Below are 16035 nucleotides of genomic sequence, written 5' to 3'. Positions count from 1 at the left end.
CAAATGCCATAGGAAAGAGGGAAAGGAAATCGTCTTGGTTACACATGTAACCTCGGTTCCCTGAGATGAAGGGATCGACACATTGCATTACTTATGCTATGGGAAATTCATTTCTCAACGACCTAGTTGAAGCCCTTTGTACAATAACAGTGTAACACATCAATGGAAAGGAAGAGGCGAGAACCGGCTTGATAATATAAATAAAGGTTTAATGATAAACTGAACCAAAAAGACAAACACACGTAGGTGTCGGACAGCTATCCGTAACTCTCTCTCTGTCTCACTGCCGTCTCCGGTTGGCCTTATCCCTCTCAGGCTTAATCAGCCTAATTAGGGGCCGGGTGTGTGGAATCACGACCCGGCCCCGCCCTCCGCCCTGCCACAAACAGCAATTCTAAAATTGGCAATGGTGTTTCAGCCCCGTCTGACAAAAGAATGATCGACTCAGACCAGAAGACTCGAGAGGTGAACTAATCATTTCTGTTTCCTGTGTGAGCAATGCAATTCGTATACGGCTGTCACGTGACAAATGAACGAACGACTCGGACCAAAAGACTCGAGAGCTGAACATTTCTGTTTTCATTTCTGTTTCCTGTACTTCTTCTGAGTCACATAAAAGATTCATTCAAAATGAACAAATCGTTCATGAACGACACATCACTACTGATCAATATTATATTATTTGTGGTTGATAGATACACTGCTTGTGTCTGTTTTGAGTATTTTCTGCCAGCTCAAGGAAACAATGTGTTGTCCGAGTAGGCCATTATCATAGTCCGTTAACACGTGTATCGAGTCAGATGAATTTAGTTAGCAGAGTTTTAGTTTAGGCATTATTTAAGACTTCCTTGTTTGTAGGTTATTGGCTGCATATCTAAAAAAAAAAAAAAACAAGGCTGGGTTGGTGTGGATGTTTGATACATGTTTTTACTAGCTGTACCAATGTAGTCATGAGTTCAGAACCCAACTTGATCCGCTTTTCCATGTTGCTGAATGTGCCATTATGTACTGATCCTACATTGGCATCTTTGGTACAGCTACATGTAGTTTCTTTTTCCACGATACTGTAGCGAAATAAGAAACAAGTGACCAAGTGTACCCACGTCAATAAATAATGCAGTAAAGTTGGCTTGAGGTTGGACGTTCTTTATTCACAAATAGTCGCAAATTTAGGGACCGTCTCTAATACAGGCAACATTGGAACATACATATCCAAAACATTTACAAACATTTCCATAACATAGAATATACAACTTCAGTAACATTTGAAGCAAATTACTTACAGTCATACAAGCAACTTCAAAGTGTGCATGTAGGTGTCAGCAATAATGCGCACCTTTTAGATTTTTGACATAAGAATAATAAAAAAAAGTCCAATTATATGTAAGCATTTCTATATTCATCAGTATTGTAATAGGCCTTGGTGTTGGGATCTGGATTTTATTTTATGGAAAAGCAGATCAAGTTGGGTTCTGAACTCGTGACTACATTGGTACAGCTAGTAAGAACATGATACACGTGTTAACGGACTATGATAATGGCCTACTCAGACAACACATTGTTTCCTAGAGCTGGCAGAAAATACTCAAAACAGACACAAGCAGTGTATCTATCAACCACAAATAATATAATATCGAGCAGCAGCCGTCAGAGTTGCATTGGAGTGACTTCACCTCTCCTCTTAGAATGACTGGCTAGAGGAAGAGCTGTTGATCAAGAACTAGTGGATCAACAGGGATGCAAAACGCCCCCTGATTTAAATGAAACTTCACTCACAAGTTTTGGAAAACCAAGCACAGGACTTGGAAACAAAAGCAAAGAAAAATACAGCGTAAGCGAATAAAAAAGAAAAAAAAATGTGAGCAAAATTGTCAGAGAGCAAAAAAAAAAAAAAAAACATTAATATAACCAAGGAAAACATGATTTTGTTTGCAATTCTGATGACTTTGCTTTAATTTTTCTTTTCTTTTCTTTTTTTCTTTCTTTCTTTTTTTTTGCAGCATATTTTAAATGTGTTTATATATTTTTGATTCATGCTTGTAATTTTTTGATCTGCGCGTATTATTTTGATTTGCACATTTTATTTATTTTTGCGCTTATTGTTGTAATTTTTTATCTCCACCTATTATTTTGATTCACGCTTATTATTTTTGGATCCGTGATCACAATACATTTGATGGGATTTTGATCCCATAGCATTCAGCTGATCACAAAGTATAGTCAGGACATTACTGATGTAAAAAACAGCACCATCACTATTTGAAAAATGTCATTTTTGATCAAATCTAGACAGGTCCCATTTCCAGCAGCCATCACTCCAACACCTTATCCTTGAGTAATCATGCTAAATTGCTAATTTGGTAGTAAAACATCACTTGTCATTATATCAAACACAGTTGAAAGCTATTTGGTTCATTAAATGAAGCTTAACATTGTCTTTGTGTTTGTTTTTGAGTTGCCACAGTATGCAATAGACTGGCATGTCTTAAGGTCAATATTAGGTCATCAGCTGACAGCTTCATTGAATTCTACCCGCTCAACACTAGTTTCATGTACAACAGTAAAGAGAAGACTCAGGGGTGCAGGCCTTATGGGAAGAATTGCAAAGAAAAAGCCACTTTTGAAACAGAAAAACAAAAAGAAAAGGTTAGAGTGGGCAAAGAAACACAGACATTGGACAACAGATAATTGGAAAAGAGTGTTATGGATCTTAATCCCTCTGAGCTTTTGTGGGATCAGCTAGACTGTAAGGTGCGTGAGAAGTGCCCGAAAAGACAGCCACATCTATGGCAAGTGCTAAAGGAAGCGTGGGGTGAAACGTCACCTGAGTATCTGGACAAACTGACAGCTAGAATGCCAAGGATCTGCAAAGCTGTAAATTTTTGATGAGAACTCTTTAAAGTAATTTTTTTTTCAAATTGTAATAGTAATTTTTCACGTTATTAATGTCCTGACTATACATTGTGATCAGTTGAATGCCACTTTGGTGAATAAAAGTACCAATTTCTTTCCATAAGAGCAAAATCTGTACATTATTTGATACAAAATCTGTATATATATATATATATATATATATATATATATATATATATAGGCTATATCAGAGGTTCTCTTATAAATTCTGCTTGTCCTCTTAAAATGCTTATAGGCAAATAAGAAACCAGAGATTCTAAGTGATTCATAAAGGGCAGTACTACAATGCTCAGAAACATTTTATTTTCAGATTTTCTGAATCAAAACCTGTTTTTAACAGTTATTTACATGGAGGAAATGTGCTCTCATTGTATTTACTTAGAAGATCATAATCTATAATATACACAACCCTTTTCCACATATTTGCACTATTGATGTGTTGCTAATCTTCGGCACGACATATAGCCAACAAAGCCTGCTGGAGTTCACCTTTAAACTGCTTCTATAGAGAGAAACAAGAAATCCAAAGAAATCCTAAAGATTTTTTCAGGAAATAAGGGGATAATTATATTTTTTAATGATGATAGATGAAAAAGGTTCACCAAAAATGATAATACTGTTGTAATTTACTCATCCTCATGTCATTCCAAACCCGTATTACTTTCTTTCTTGGAACACGAAAGGATACGTTAGGTAGAATGTTAGGGACTGATATCCTCAGTCATCTTTCACTTTCACTGTATGGAAACGAGATGCAATGTAAGTAAATGGTAAATGAAGCGAACATTCTGAAAGAAAGTCATACAGGTTTGGAATAACAATTGAGGATGAGGTTATTATACAATTTTGTGAACTATCCTGTGTATGTGTAAAGACCTGTAAGGTAGTGTACAGTGAGGTCCCTGTTGATTGAAGGTATGCCACTCTAACTCTCAGCAGATCTTCCTCACTGTGAGACACCATCACACCCTGAACCACCGGTCCCTACAAAATGTATAACATGAAAAGAAAACTTCCCAGTGTATGAATTGACATGAAGTGGTGTTTTTTTTTTTTTTCAGTGGTAAATTTGTATAGAACAACATTCTGTTTTGCAGTTCCAATGTTTCTTTAGTGATGATCATGAAGCCTTAGCTATATGCATTTATTGACTGAGTAATATGCTGCACTTATTGATTACAATGCATCATTTTATTTCTGTATTCTTTTCCTTTTTTATTCATTTTAATATATATTTTTAAATTATTGTATTACTTTTTAATTCTTATTTCTTGTTGTTAACGGTTTTAAAATGTATTTTTATGTATCTTATATTTTCTTTATTATTTTCTTGTAAAGCACTTTGAATTGCCAGTGTGTATGAAATGTGCTATATAAATAAACTTGCCTTGCAGAAATTTGCAAAGTTGAATTTCAGGAAATAATTAATATATTATATATTGTACTGTATAATAAGTTATTATTTTAATGATATACCTCTAAATTGGTAAACCTTACCAAAGGACAAATTTTAATCTGTAAAAATTATTGTCCAGCAACAATAACTAAATGTAAGTAATTAAAAGTTTTGGAACATAAGAAGTGTTTCTTAATTCTAAGAATTGTGCACACAAACATACACACATGAGACAGACACTACTGTAAATAACTTAAATTTTGTCAGATAAGCTCAATTTTAAATGTTGATTGAACTATCTAATACCAAAAAAAAAGTGAGTTTATTTAAAACAATCAATTAAGTAAACTTTTATGACATTTTAAGTCAGAGCAACTTACATTTTTAAACAGTGAGCACATACAATATCAAGTTTGGTGGTGAAGGTAGAACACATAGGCTTTTGAGCATGCTCAGTTTGATCACTGACCCTCCAACACCCCCGTATTTGAAACTTTGTGCACCTCTGTGAAATGGAAGTTTAAATTTCACTTTTGTAAGTCTATAAAGCCAGGCTCTACCATGGAAAATCAGGAAATATGAGGGAATATAAATCTTTGATTTCGACTCTTTAATGATGTTATCCATTTGTTATCATCATAGAAAGGTCTTAAAAATTCATAGGTCAAAATCTGGGGGAACCTTGTAAGGCTGAGCACTATGAACTTCACATTTGTTGCACCTGCTACTGAGCATGCCCACAGGAGAAGCATTGTTGCTGAAGACACTATCCACAATCCCCTGCTCTTGAATTTATTTAAGTGTGTTTGGTCAAAGCGTGTGTACTTATGAGGACATAATAATTTGTAAATAGTAAAAAGTTTTGAATTAATAGGTGTTTTTAATTATGTTTTGCTGTAAAAAGTTGTTTTGTTTAAAGTCACCATCAGGGTAATTAGTGTTTGCTTTGATGAAGTTTCTTTATTTAAGCTGTTTTAAAAGTTTGAAGTATTTGTAACCTACTCCACCATTTAAGTTAGACCAACTTTTTGGTCTCTTGGTGGAGCTCATACATGATCTTATGTCAAAATATAGATCTGCTTAAAAATTATATTATTTATTATTATTTATATATTGTTTATTGTTGAGATCTTTTGAAAAGTTGGTTCAACATTTTGGGATTCCCAGATCTCAATTCTTTAGATATTTACAGCTGCGCCACCTGCTCTGTACTGTTTTTGGGAGTAGCATACACCCCCCTAAAGTGGCAGACACTCTGGGAGTGGTGATTACTGCTTTTGGAAAAGGTCATGAGGCATCAGTGTATTACTCCCTGCTAATTCAAGAGTCTGGAGGACGGAGCTTCAACTTTTCTCAAGAGATTATGGGAGAAAGATTTAAACTTGGTATTGGAGGAGGGAGTGTGGGCTAGGATTCTAAAAAACGTCAAGACTGCATCTAGAGAAGCAAGGGTGCGCCTTATGCAATTCAAGATTTTACATAGATTCTATTTGACCAACTCTAGATTGTATAGGCTTAGTCTTAAAGACACACCCACCTGCTGGCGATGCCAATCAGAGGATGGAGACATAACCCATGTCTTTTGGGGGTGTGTTAAGATCCAGGAGTTTTGGTTGAAGGTTCAGAGTTTTGTGTATGATGTATTGGGCACTCGGGTTTCATTTTGCCCCAGACTCTGTATTTTGGGCAATGGGGCAGTCATCGATGTTGAGAATAGACACATAAAGAGTTAGGTCCTAACCAGTGTCATGATTACCAGACAGATTCTTTTAAGGGGTTGGAGATCGGTTGGAGCGCCCTCATTTCAGGAGTAGTGCTTGGAGATGGGAGGGTGGCAGCCTTTGAAGAAGGGTAATTTAGAAGACTAGGGAAATTGAATTTGTTTATGGAGAAATGGGGCGGATATCTGACGTTGCTGGATGTGTGATTATTATTATTATTTTATTTTTATTTATTTATTTTTTTGTGTGTGTGTGTCTATAATCATGTACGAACACTGGGATGTTGTTGGGGGCCAGGGTGGGGTTGGTGAGGGGGAGGGGTGATAGTGGGGGTTAATTGTTGATTCTTTGTATATATGTTTTGTTCTTCTGTGTTTAATATGTGAATCAATAAAAAATTGTTAATCCGAAAAAAAAAAAATCTAGTTTACTGAACTTAATTTGAATTTTTTAATTAAGTTCATGGAACTTAAGATCCAACTTGAATTAAGTTGGTAAAACTAATTTGCCTGAAGTTGAGTAAACTCAAAAATGCTTTGCTGCTGGTTGCCTTACTTTTTTAAGTTTACTCAACTTTTTCTTTTTACAGTGCACCACTCACACATACACATACAGAAATCTGACAGATCTGAAGTTGGTGATTTTAGAGCAGTATCAATACTTGACTCAATAATTACAAGGACATTTATAAAGGCAAATATATTTATAAATTCATATGAAGAATGTATAAGAACTGTTGGGTTGTTTCGAACAAATAAAAAAAATAAAAAAATTACTTTCATAGTTTGGATCCGCTGGGCCAAGTATAGATGTTGATTCTGTATACATCGTACTGAAGAGAGAAAAGATGAGATTTCTTATTCCTTTGTCAATTTTACACTACTGACGATCACACACAAACACCCATTAATTCATACACATGTAAACCAGATTTACCTAGTGTCTTTAAGCCCTTTTTCAGGTCTCCAGAAAGAGCTCCTTTAAAGTGTCCCTCTAAAGCTTCATCCATTGTCTGGCCTTTCTCAAACTCCAGTTTACTCAGCACTGAAAATTAAATAAATAAACAACTGAAAAGAGACTGTAAACAGAACAAAAAAAGAGAAACAATTTCTCTCAGGATAACTGCATTTACCTATCTAAATTGGAGTCTCTTTAATGCTGTGTGCATTTTCCATTTCCCTTTTTTTTTTTGTAACTAGTAGCACCTAATAAACATGCAAAAAAAAAAATAAAAAAAAATAAATGTACCTAAAAATGTATGTTCTCATATGGGGACAGCTGGACCAAGTAAGTTGTGAAATATTTAAATAATATCAAGCTATACAAAGTCACAGAATTACAGCTGATTTTCTGTAAAGCTGCTTTGGAGCAATGTGTATTGTGAAAAGCACAACTAAAAAACTATACAAATAAAAATTATTTGACTTTTATTTTGGAATATTTTTTTGTTCTTTGGCAACAAAATCTCTATGTTCTCTCTTTGCATAGTCAAACAAACAAGTGATAGCCAGTGCTGAAGCATTTTTCTAATCAGAAATGAGCATAATTAGTTCTGATACAAGTAATGGCCAGCATTGTCCAATCACTACCAACCATGTTAAAATAAAATTATACATTATAATTTCTGAATCTATGTACTGATTACCATTGTTCCATGTCTATCAACCATGTTGAGTGGTCCAAACATCATCTGCAGCCTGAAACTGAACTTTTAATAGGAAGTTTGGATTGAATGCACTGGAGTTCATAGGAAAGCTATAGGATGCTCCCTTGCTCCCTATTTAGTTAATGACTTAACCTCCAGTGTGCTGTCTGTCTGCACTGGTTTCAGAACAGTTCGAAATGCACCATATTTTCATCCTAGCTCCATATAAAGCCTCTGAAATTAAAACAAATGTTCTCAATGTGAACATGCACATAAATATAGGATTTCTAATGAAAACCTTGTGCTATTGTCCACATTAGTGTACGCTGTGTTTAGCAGCGTGGTGTTTCATGATACATTGCTCAAATTTAAAAAATGGCATATTGGATGAAACTAGAGACTAATCTTTTGACTCAAACAGGTTTCAGTGTAAAAATTTAATTAGGTTTCTTATCAGATGTTGTTTTATTGGCATTTATCCCAAAGATAAACCCTGCTGTGATCGGCACCATGTTGTTTTGTCACATGACTCCGTCCGTCAAAAGTTTAACCCTTTACTGACAGCCCAGAAACTCCTCAACTTAGATCAGTCTGTTTAAATAAAATTAAATTAATGCAATGCATACAGTGAAGCCTAAATACAACGTCCACGGATATATACGCAGGGTAGCACGAGGTTAGATTCCCCTTCAAAGAACATTCATGTTTACAGGCATTAAAATCAGAACCAATGGTGTTTCACATCATTGACCTCAAACCTACTGTTATGCGTTGTGAGGGACCAGGTTCGAATGTAAGATTTGAAAGCTACGGTGGAGGAAAAGATCTTTAGCAAGCACTGACTTGTATGTACTACTTTTCTGGTGTTTTTTGTTTTTGGACTATTTAGGGATTATTATTTATTATTATTATTTACTTTTTGAAGCTTGACTTTTTGACTTATTGACATTTTAGAAGTGACTAAAACATTAGCTGTTTCTCAATGTGCTATGTTCTTGTAAACTAATTCTACGTTATCATCGACTGCCAAAAAAAAAAAAAAAACACATGAGGTTGTTGAATCTACATGTCGCAAAACATCTGAAAACTGGTATAGATGCATTCTTCGCCCTCCTGTCCTTCCGAGCTCATTCTTACAAGGTAGCTAGGCATGACTGTTCTTCATGAGAACATAAGTCCCTTCATTGCATTGAGAAATAGCAATTATTTATAAACCATTTTTCAGTTTGATTAAAAAGGAGGATTTTTTCAGATTTAGCTAACTTCTGGAGAAAATGTCAGCAATTTTGTTACCAGTATAGCTAGGTCAGAAATACACACACACACACACACACACACACACACACACACACACACACACACACACACACACACACACACACACATGTTGGTGCGGCTATCCTTATGAGGATTCTCCATAGATATAATGATTTTTATACTGTATGAACTATAGTTTCTATCATCTAACCCTAACCCTAACCCTAAACCTAACCCTCAGAAAGAAACTTTCTGCATTTTTACATTTTCAAAAAAACATTGTTTAGTATGTTTTTTAAGCGATTTGAATTATGGGGACACTAGAAATGTCCTCATAAACCACATTTATAGCATAATACCCTTGTAATTACCAGTTTGTAACCTAAAAAAAATGTCCTTGTAAACCACCCAAACCAGCCTACACACACACACACACACACACACTCACACACACACGCACGTAACTCACCAGTGTTAAGATGGTCTGGGTGTCTTGTGGTGAGTATGCTGATCCAAATTTCAGCAGCAGGTTTCTTGTTTTTGAGCTCCTCAGATAGAGCCTGTAGAACAACATCATAATGTACAGAATGAATTTCATTCACTGAGCAGAAATCAAGAGGCTCAGTGTTTCTCTACTGAAAACAAATCAATCTGGACGCAGGAAACTTCGAGATGGCAAATGACACAATACAGTTATAGATTGAAATCTTGCTTCCTGAGGTCACCTAGAGGTCTCACTTCCGGCAGGTGCAATATAAAAGTTCAAACAAAGTTAAGTCGACTTCATAGAGCCCTTATCAACTACATATCAGAATACGAGAGGAAAGCAGTCCTATGAAGTCAGAGTGACTTACAGTAAGTTTTCTAAAATCTTTAAACTTTTTCTGCACTCGACTCTAAACAGGTATGGCCAGATGAGATTTTTGCAGATTGGACTCACCATTACATCTTGGTTTATAACTCCTGACCCATTCTCTTTCTAAATAACAAGGGGGTAAAGAGATAAAGAGAGAAAGATTGTCACTACTCACACAAAACATGACACAAGATCAAAAGATAAATATTTATCTCCTTTGATCAAAGAACCAGAACTGGTTTTGGTGGTAAATAATTGATAGTGTGATTTAAGACAGGCAGTGTAATGCTGTCTTACCTTCAACAAAGCCACGATGAGCTTTGAAAAATCTCCACTAGTTTCACTGATCAAGTCTTTCTCCAAATCCCGCTTATACTCTGTAAATTCAAAGTGTCAATACAATGACATGCTGAAACATTAATACACAGATACAATATATATAGACAATTACTCAGCCTAATAATGAGAATGCCCTGCTAATAAGAGTTTGAGCTTAACCCTAAAATTACATGAAGAAAGATAAAGTTATTTCACTTTCTTTTCACTTTTACATTTGTAAAATCATTATTTATGTACCTAGATTGTATGCAGCCTTGATGTCAGAGAGCTGCTGCGGTGTCCTTGTACACAAAATCTCCAAAAGAGTGTCTTCATTTGTACCAGCACCCTGAACACACATAAACACAAAAAGCAAACAAATCAACATTGGCAGAATGACAATCAATCTACTGTATAGTTAAATGAATGCCAATATTCACTCAACATGTAATTGCATACTCATACTCTAGCACTTTACTAGATAATAATGGCAAACCTCCATGGCCTTGTGCAAGCGATGGGCTTCAAACCGCTCTGGTGTCATCATCAGACCTAATATCAGAGACTGCAAATCACCGGACAGAGCCTTCTTTAGACTTGCATCCAGTTCCTGTACACACAAACATGCACAAACAATTCACATTCTGTATGCATTTCATCCCACCAAAGTTTCTTTCATGTTTCTTTGCAATACACACCATCACGTACACATTTGTTGCACACATACCTTTTGTGTTAAAGTCTTGTAGACTCGGGCCAGAGATTGTCTTTGAGCATTACTGCGATTGGTTATTATTCCCACAAGGGTGTTCAAATCTTTAACAGACAGGTACAGCAGTTCAATATAGTACTAATATTCACTAATACTACATTAACTGATGAACCTTCATCCATGCTTTAAATTTACCTTTCTTGTCCAGAGCTGCTTGAAGGTGAGACACATCTTTCTCGGGACGGAAATTTGGATATGGGCGAATGGACCCAAGGGTGCCCCACCACATTGTCTCGGACTGTGGGATGAGATGTGGAAAAGGGAGAGGAATCGAGGATGAGAGATAGGGAAATAAAGAGGAAGGAGAGAAAGATATGTCACGTTGCGGAGGGATTTATTTATTTATTTTTTTAAGATAAGTTACACACACACACACACACACACACAAAATGCATTTTAAGATTTACGCATTTCAGTTTTCCTAAAAAAAATTACACCAAACTGAATTGTGTAATTTTTAACTAAATTAAACTAATAAAACTTAAAATATTTAGTTTTTTATTTATTTTATTTTGGTAAGATTATTCAATTCAATTTGATGAAATTTTGTAATGAAATTGAAATGCGTAAATATTCAAATTGAGATTGCTTAAGGACATGGAAAACTTGATGATTTTGGCTTCTTTCTGCACATTTTTCATTGCCGGAGAAAAGGTTTACGAACTAGCTGGCCAAATTTGACTGAAACATAAGGTACTCTGTATTAAACTGTTAAGCAATATCGCATACAGTATAGTGCTGTTGTGATCATGTTATTGCTTAAAGATGAAAAATGAAATTTCTCTCATCATTCACTCACCCTCATGTCATCCCAGATGTGTATGACTTTCTTTCTTCTGCAGAACACAAACAAAGATTTTTAGAAAAATATCTCAGCTCTGTAGGTCAGTACAATGCAAGTGTATGGTGGCCAGAACTTTGAAGGCCGAAAAAGCACATAAAGGCAGCATAAAAGTAATCCATACAACTCCAGTGGTTTAATCCATATCTTCAGAAACTATATGACGTGTCTGGGTTATGAAGACTTTTATTTTTGCAGATTTGTGCGTAATGCCACCTAATGGGCAGGGAGGAGAATTTATAATAAAAAAAGGACTTAAATATTTATCTGTTTTTCCACTCACACCTATCATATAGCTTCTGAAGATATGGATTTAACCACTGAAGTCGTATGGATTATTTTGATGCTGCCTTTGTATGCTTTTTGGACCTTCAACGTTCTGTCCACCATTCACTCACACTTTATGGACCTACAGAGCTGAGATATTTTTCTAAAAATCATAATTTGTGTTCTGCAGAAGAAAGAAAGTCATACAAATCTAGGATGGCATGAGGGTGAGTAAATCCCTTTAAGCAATATCATGATAACAACAGCAATATTGCGTATGATATTGCTTAACAATTTAATACAGGGTAACAGCTTTTGATCAAAATTTGGCCATTTAGTTCGTAGGCCTATATTCTTCCTCCACCAAAGAAAACTGTGCAAAAAAGAAGCCAAAGCATCAAGTTTTGTGTATTGCTAAACAACACACAGGTGAAACACTGATCAGCAGAGTGATGCAAACAGTGAAACGTCCCAGTGCTGTTATGTTATGCGAAATATCAGCACTACTTTGCCATTCAAAGTAGATTATTGTGTAAAAAACTGTTGCGTGACAACAAATACAAGTAAGTATACCAGGAAGAACAAACTGGGACTGAAATAAAGTTCAAAATAGGTCTAAAATTATGCAAGACTATACAAATTGGTAGTGAAAAAGGTGCAGGTGCACACGCTCACCGTATATGCAAGTGCTTCTTTTGATTTATCTTCTGCACTCATGGTAACACCTTCATTAATGAAAAAGTTAATCAGCTGTATTAAGATTCCTAGAACAACACAACACACTATCAATAATCCTAGATAAACATCAAAACTGAGCAACTGAGAATTAATAGACAAATTAACAAAGATAAAAACTTGCTTGCTTGTGATAGACCAAGCTTAGATGTCCCACATTAGCCAATGTCCCAGATTACCCTAATTCATTCTACTTATCAAAAAAAAGATGTGAGACCAAACATGTGCTGTAAAAATCAAAACAGTGCCATCTGAAATACATTGAAGAGTGAAAAGTCCAAGTGGTTTACCTATTGAAAGTCTTTTGTGGAAACGTCTGTGCTGGTACCTCGGTCACAGTTGAGATTGGGTTTCAATTTATTTTAGTACCCTAATCCTGCTCTCTAAACCTGAATTCTATGTTTTAAATTGTTGTTAAAGAATAATATTGGAATGATGTTCCTTATGTTAACTAAGCCTCTTGATTCTTAAGTCTGAAATTATTTTCTTAACTACAATACAAGCAACACGAGAAGTTCTCAGAGTCGACTGGCAGCATAAGGCACAAAATGGCTCGAGCAAAACAGTAGCTCTGAATGCTCCAGATCAGATTATATCAGATATCCATCACTGGGTGTGACCTGACGGCTACATATACACTGAGATCTGTAGAAACCTGCATAACTGGAAGTGTGACAGCAATAGCCCCCAAAATCAACCATCTTGAACTTAAAAAGATGGCTCTAAAGTAAAGTAAACAAGGGGATACTTCATGTTTTTGGTTTATATTTTACTTTTACCTTTAAGAAGAGCACTCAATATCAGTTAATTGATAGCCGCTGAATATGAGAATACTTTGAGAAATGTGGGAATGTGTACTTAATGTCAACAGAGACGTTAAGTTGAACTTGGAAGTGACTGTGTACACATACAAACACAAGTCAAATGTTTAAAATATCATTACAAGGATTCATCTCCACCTAAAAGAGCAACATTGTGAGGTGTGTCACGCATTTGTAGTCACGTTAGCAGTTAATCTATCAGAACATCTGCATACTTCTCATTACCTTTAGCTGAAACACCACTATCAGATTTTGTGAGTCTTTCAACACGTAGTGTACATGCTATTGCTGGACTCACTGTTCCAGCCAGGTCATGCTGGAGTATATGAATCTCGCTGATCGAATCTGATATCAGTTTAACAAGAACAGTACAGTCATACAGTCATTTGCTAATACATCCAGTACAGCTACCTGAAACTGAATTGACCTACAGTACCTAATTAAATAAGCCATATGAATACTGATACAAATTGTATTTGAAAAAATATTTTTAAATATTAACATACAGTGAGCCCAAACGTCTGAGAGCACATTGAAAGTCTGAGATTCAAAATCTTAATTTAAATCTGAAAAGATGAAACAAAAAACATTATAATGTAAAATGAATGATAAATATTTCAGATTCAGCACTAGGTTTCAAATAAACTATTTTACTAATCATATAAGATCAAATTTGTCCTTTGAACAAAAGGTCAGATTTCCTTGCTTTCTTTGAAGCACACAAGATGCTCTTAAGAACATTCTCAAATCTTAAAAAAATGTAAAACAAATACTGAGAAATTTTGAAATTCATTTTTATTTTGCTATTCAACTTATTGCTAAAATTGTTATGCCGATAATTTTTAACTGAAATTAAATTAAATTTAAATGCAAAATAGAATAATTTTCAATTGTTGTTTCAGACTTTTGGACCCCACTGTAGGTCCGAGAAAACATCAATACATCTCAATGATAAAAAAAAGTTAATGTATTATTTACAACAACTGAAAACCAACTATATACAGTAGTATTAATATATTATATACTTTGTTTTATTACAAAATTAAAGCCACTCCCTGTTACATAATATTTCACATTGAAATTTGAAAAATAAAAGTTACAGAATAATGTTTCTTGGTTTTCCAAAAAATAACATTACAATTTTACACTGACTCTGACATCACACTTTTTGGTATTTAAAATAAGATGACAGACCGAACCAACTGGAAACTCATCAGGATAAACACCAATAGCAGTAGCAATGGCTATAAATGAATAGCAGACATTAATACTATAGTATACCAGACTATACCCAAGATGTATAATGAAAGTCCAGGAAAAAAAATATTAGCATGTAAATTAAAATAAAAATAATAATAAAAACTAAATAAATAGAAATGAAGGTCATATCTGACCTTCAGAAGTCACTGGCTTTATAATTTTATATATCATATATTTTTTATGACAACAAAGACAGCAGTGTGGGCACTAATGCAAATGCAGTATATTCAACAAATAGATGTAAATGATGTATAAGGAAACAAACAGGATAAAAAACTATTTTTTTCCATGTTTTTTTTAAGCTACACTTCCCCATCATTATCCAGGGTAACTATGAGCACTATCATTACTGTGTAGAGTGAAACTATGGGCTGTAAGTCTCAAAAATCATTATCTTTATCTCTTGCATTAAAACCATGTGTAAATAACACACCCCAGATGTGAGTCGCCACCATTTGACAATAATAAAAAATAAAATAAAATAAAAACTAGCATGTTTATAGTTGGTATTTGATCACAGTGTAATACACATAAATTGTCTTTTACAGATCAGAAAAACTAATCTGTTGAGTTCCTCTGTTCATCCTCTGCATGTACGTGAAATCGACTCACTGGCACCCCCTACAAGTGTCTTAAATCAGATTACAGAGTGCTTTTATTTGTCAGGGTAGGAGGAATGTGTGGAGTCAGTGTAAAGAGGAAAGGGCAGGGTTAGACAAACTCCAACACCCACTGCTGGGTCCCCTGCTCCTCATTCTCCTTTCGTATCACTAAATGTTGTCTGTCATATGTCTTACCACCTGAAAAAAGAAAAAAAAAAAGAAAAGAAAAAGGAATTAGAATGGTCTAGCATTGGTAATTTGTTTTATATTTCTATACTTTTTTTTTTTTTTTGCTAGTTTTTTTTATAACTTTTTTTTTTCATCTTCAAGATTTGAGCTTAGAATGTATATGTTTAAGGGAATATGAATATTTTACAGTACATGTTGTTGATGGTAATTGTTTATTTGTTCTTTGAAAAATGCATGATTTCCCACAATTTTTAAATTACCTTTTTACGGAACCCCCTAGAGGACAGAGAGGGAATTTTATTCTGATTTTATTTTATTTTTTTGCATGCCCTCGCAATAGTTTGTGTTCCCTCAAAATAGTGTGCGTTCCCTCGCAAAAAGTTTTACGTGCCCTAGCAATATTTTTGCGTTCCCTCGCAATCGATTTACAATGGTTTTCCTA

General features: G+C 34.8%; 2 protein-coding genes across 3 annotated transcripts in view; both read right to left on the bottom strand.

The window, feature by feature from the left end:
* Positions 1-761: 761 nt before the first annotated feature.
* On the bottom strand, positions 762-13292 carry LOC127425590 (annexin A2-like). 2 transcript variants are annotated; one of them, XM_051671725.1, is made up of 13 exons: positions 13012-13292; positions 12662-12750; positions 11014-11116; positions 10834-10922; positions 10603-10716; positions 10365-10455; positions 10086-10165; positions 9873-9911; positions 9402-9492; positions 6967-7074; positions 6807-6862; positions 3790-3897; positions 762-3415 (listed from the first exon to the last, which is right to left on the bottom strand). In XM_051671725.1, the coding sequence occupies exons 2-13, from the start codon at positions 12701-12703 to the stop codon at positions 3356-3358; spliced, it is 981 nt and encodes a 326-aa protein (XP_051527685.1). In that variant the 5' UTR covers positions 12704-12750; positions 13012-13292; the 3' UTR covers positions 762-3355. The 2 variants fall into 2 exon arrangements, with proteins under 2 accessions (XP_051527685.1, XP_051527684.1); XM_051671724.1 differs by having other exon boundaries at positions 12662-12711.
* A 191-nt stretch (positions 13293-13483) lies between these two features.
* Positions 13484-16035, bottom strand: part of LOC127424919 (beta/gamma crystallin domain-containing protein 1-like) — a 39211-nt gene continuing 36659 nt past the window's right edge. Inside the window, exon 20 of the mRNA XM_051670468.1 lies at positions 13484-15602. Coding sequence (XP_051526428.1) covers positions 15514-15602 — 89 coding nt within the window. The 3' untranslated portion in view covers positions 13484-15513. The remainder of the gene's footprint in view (positions 15603-16035) is intronic.

This window comes from Myxocyprinus asiaticus, chromosome 34 (assembly GCF_019703515.2).
Source record: "Myxocyprinus asiaticus isolate MX2 ecotype Aquarium Trade chromosome 34, UBuf_Myxa_2, whole genome shotgun sequence".
Lineage (NCBI taxonomy): Eukaryota > Metazoa > Chordata > Actinopteri > Cypriniformes > Catostomidae > Myxocyprinus > Myxocyprinus asiaticus.
The sequence above is the reverse complement of the archived record's forward strand: the minus strand, read 5'-3'. Positions and strand labels throughout refer to the sequence as shown.

Bases quoted from the DNA above. Each gene is read 5' to 3' on its own strand.
- LOC127425590 (XM_051671725.1), bottom strand. From the start codon at position 12,703: ATGAGTGCAGAAGATAAATCAAAAGAAGCACTTGCATATACG. The intron at 10,923-11,013 runs GTAAATTTAAAG...TGTCTGTTAAAG, and splicing joins AGCAGCTCTGGACAAGAAAG to ATTTGAACACCCTTGTGGGA. The intron at 3,416-3,789 runs GTCTTTACACAT...TTCTCTCTATAG, and splicing joins CACTGTACACTACCTTACAG to AAGCAGTTTAAAGGTGAACT.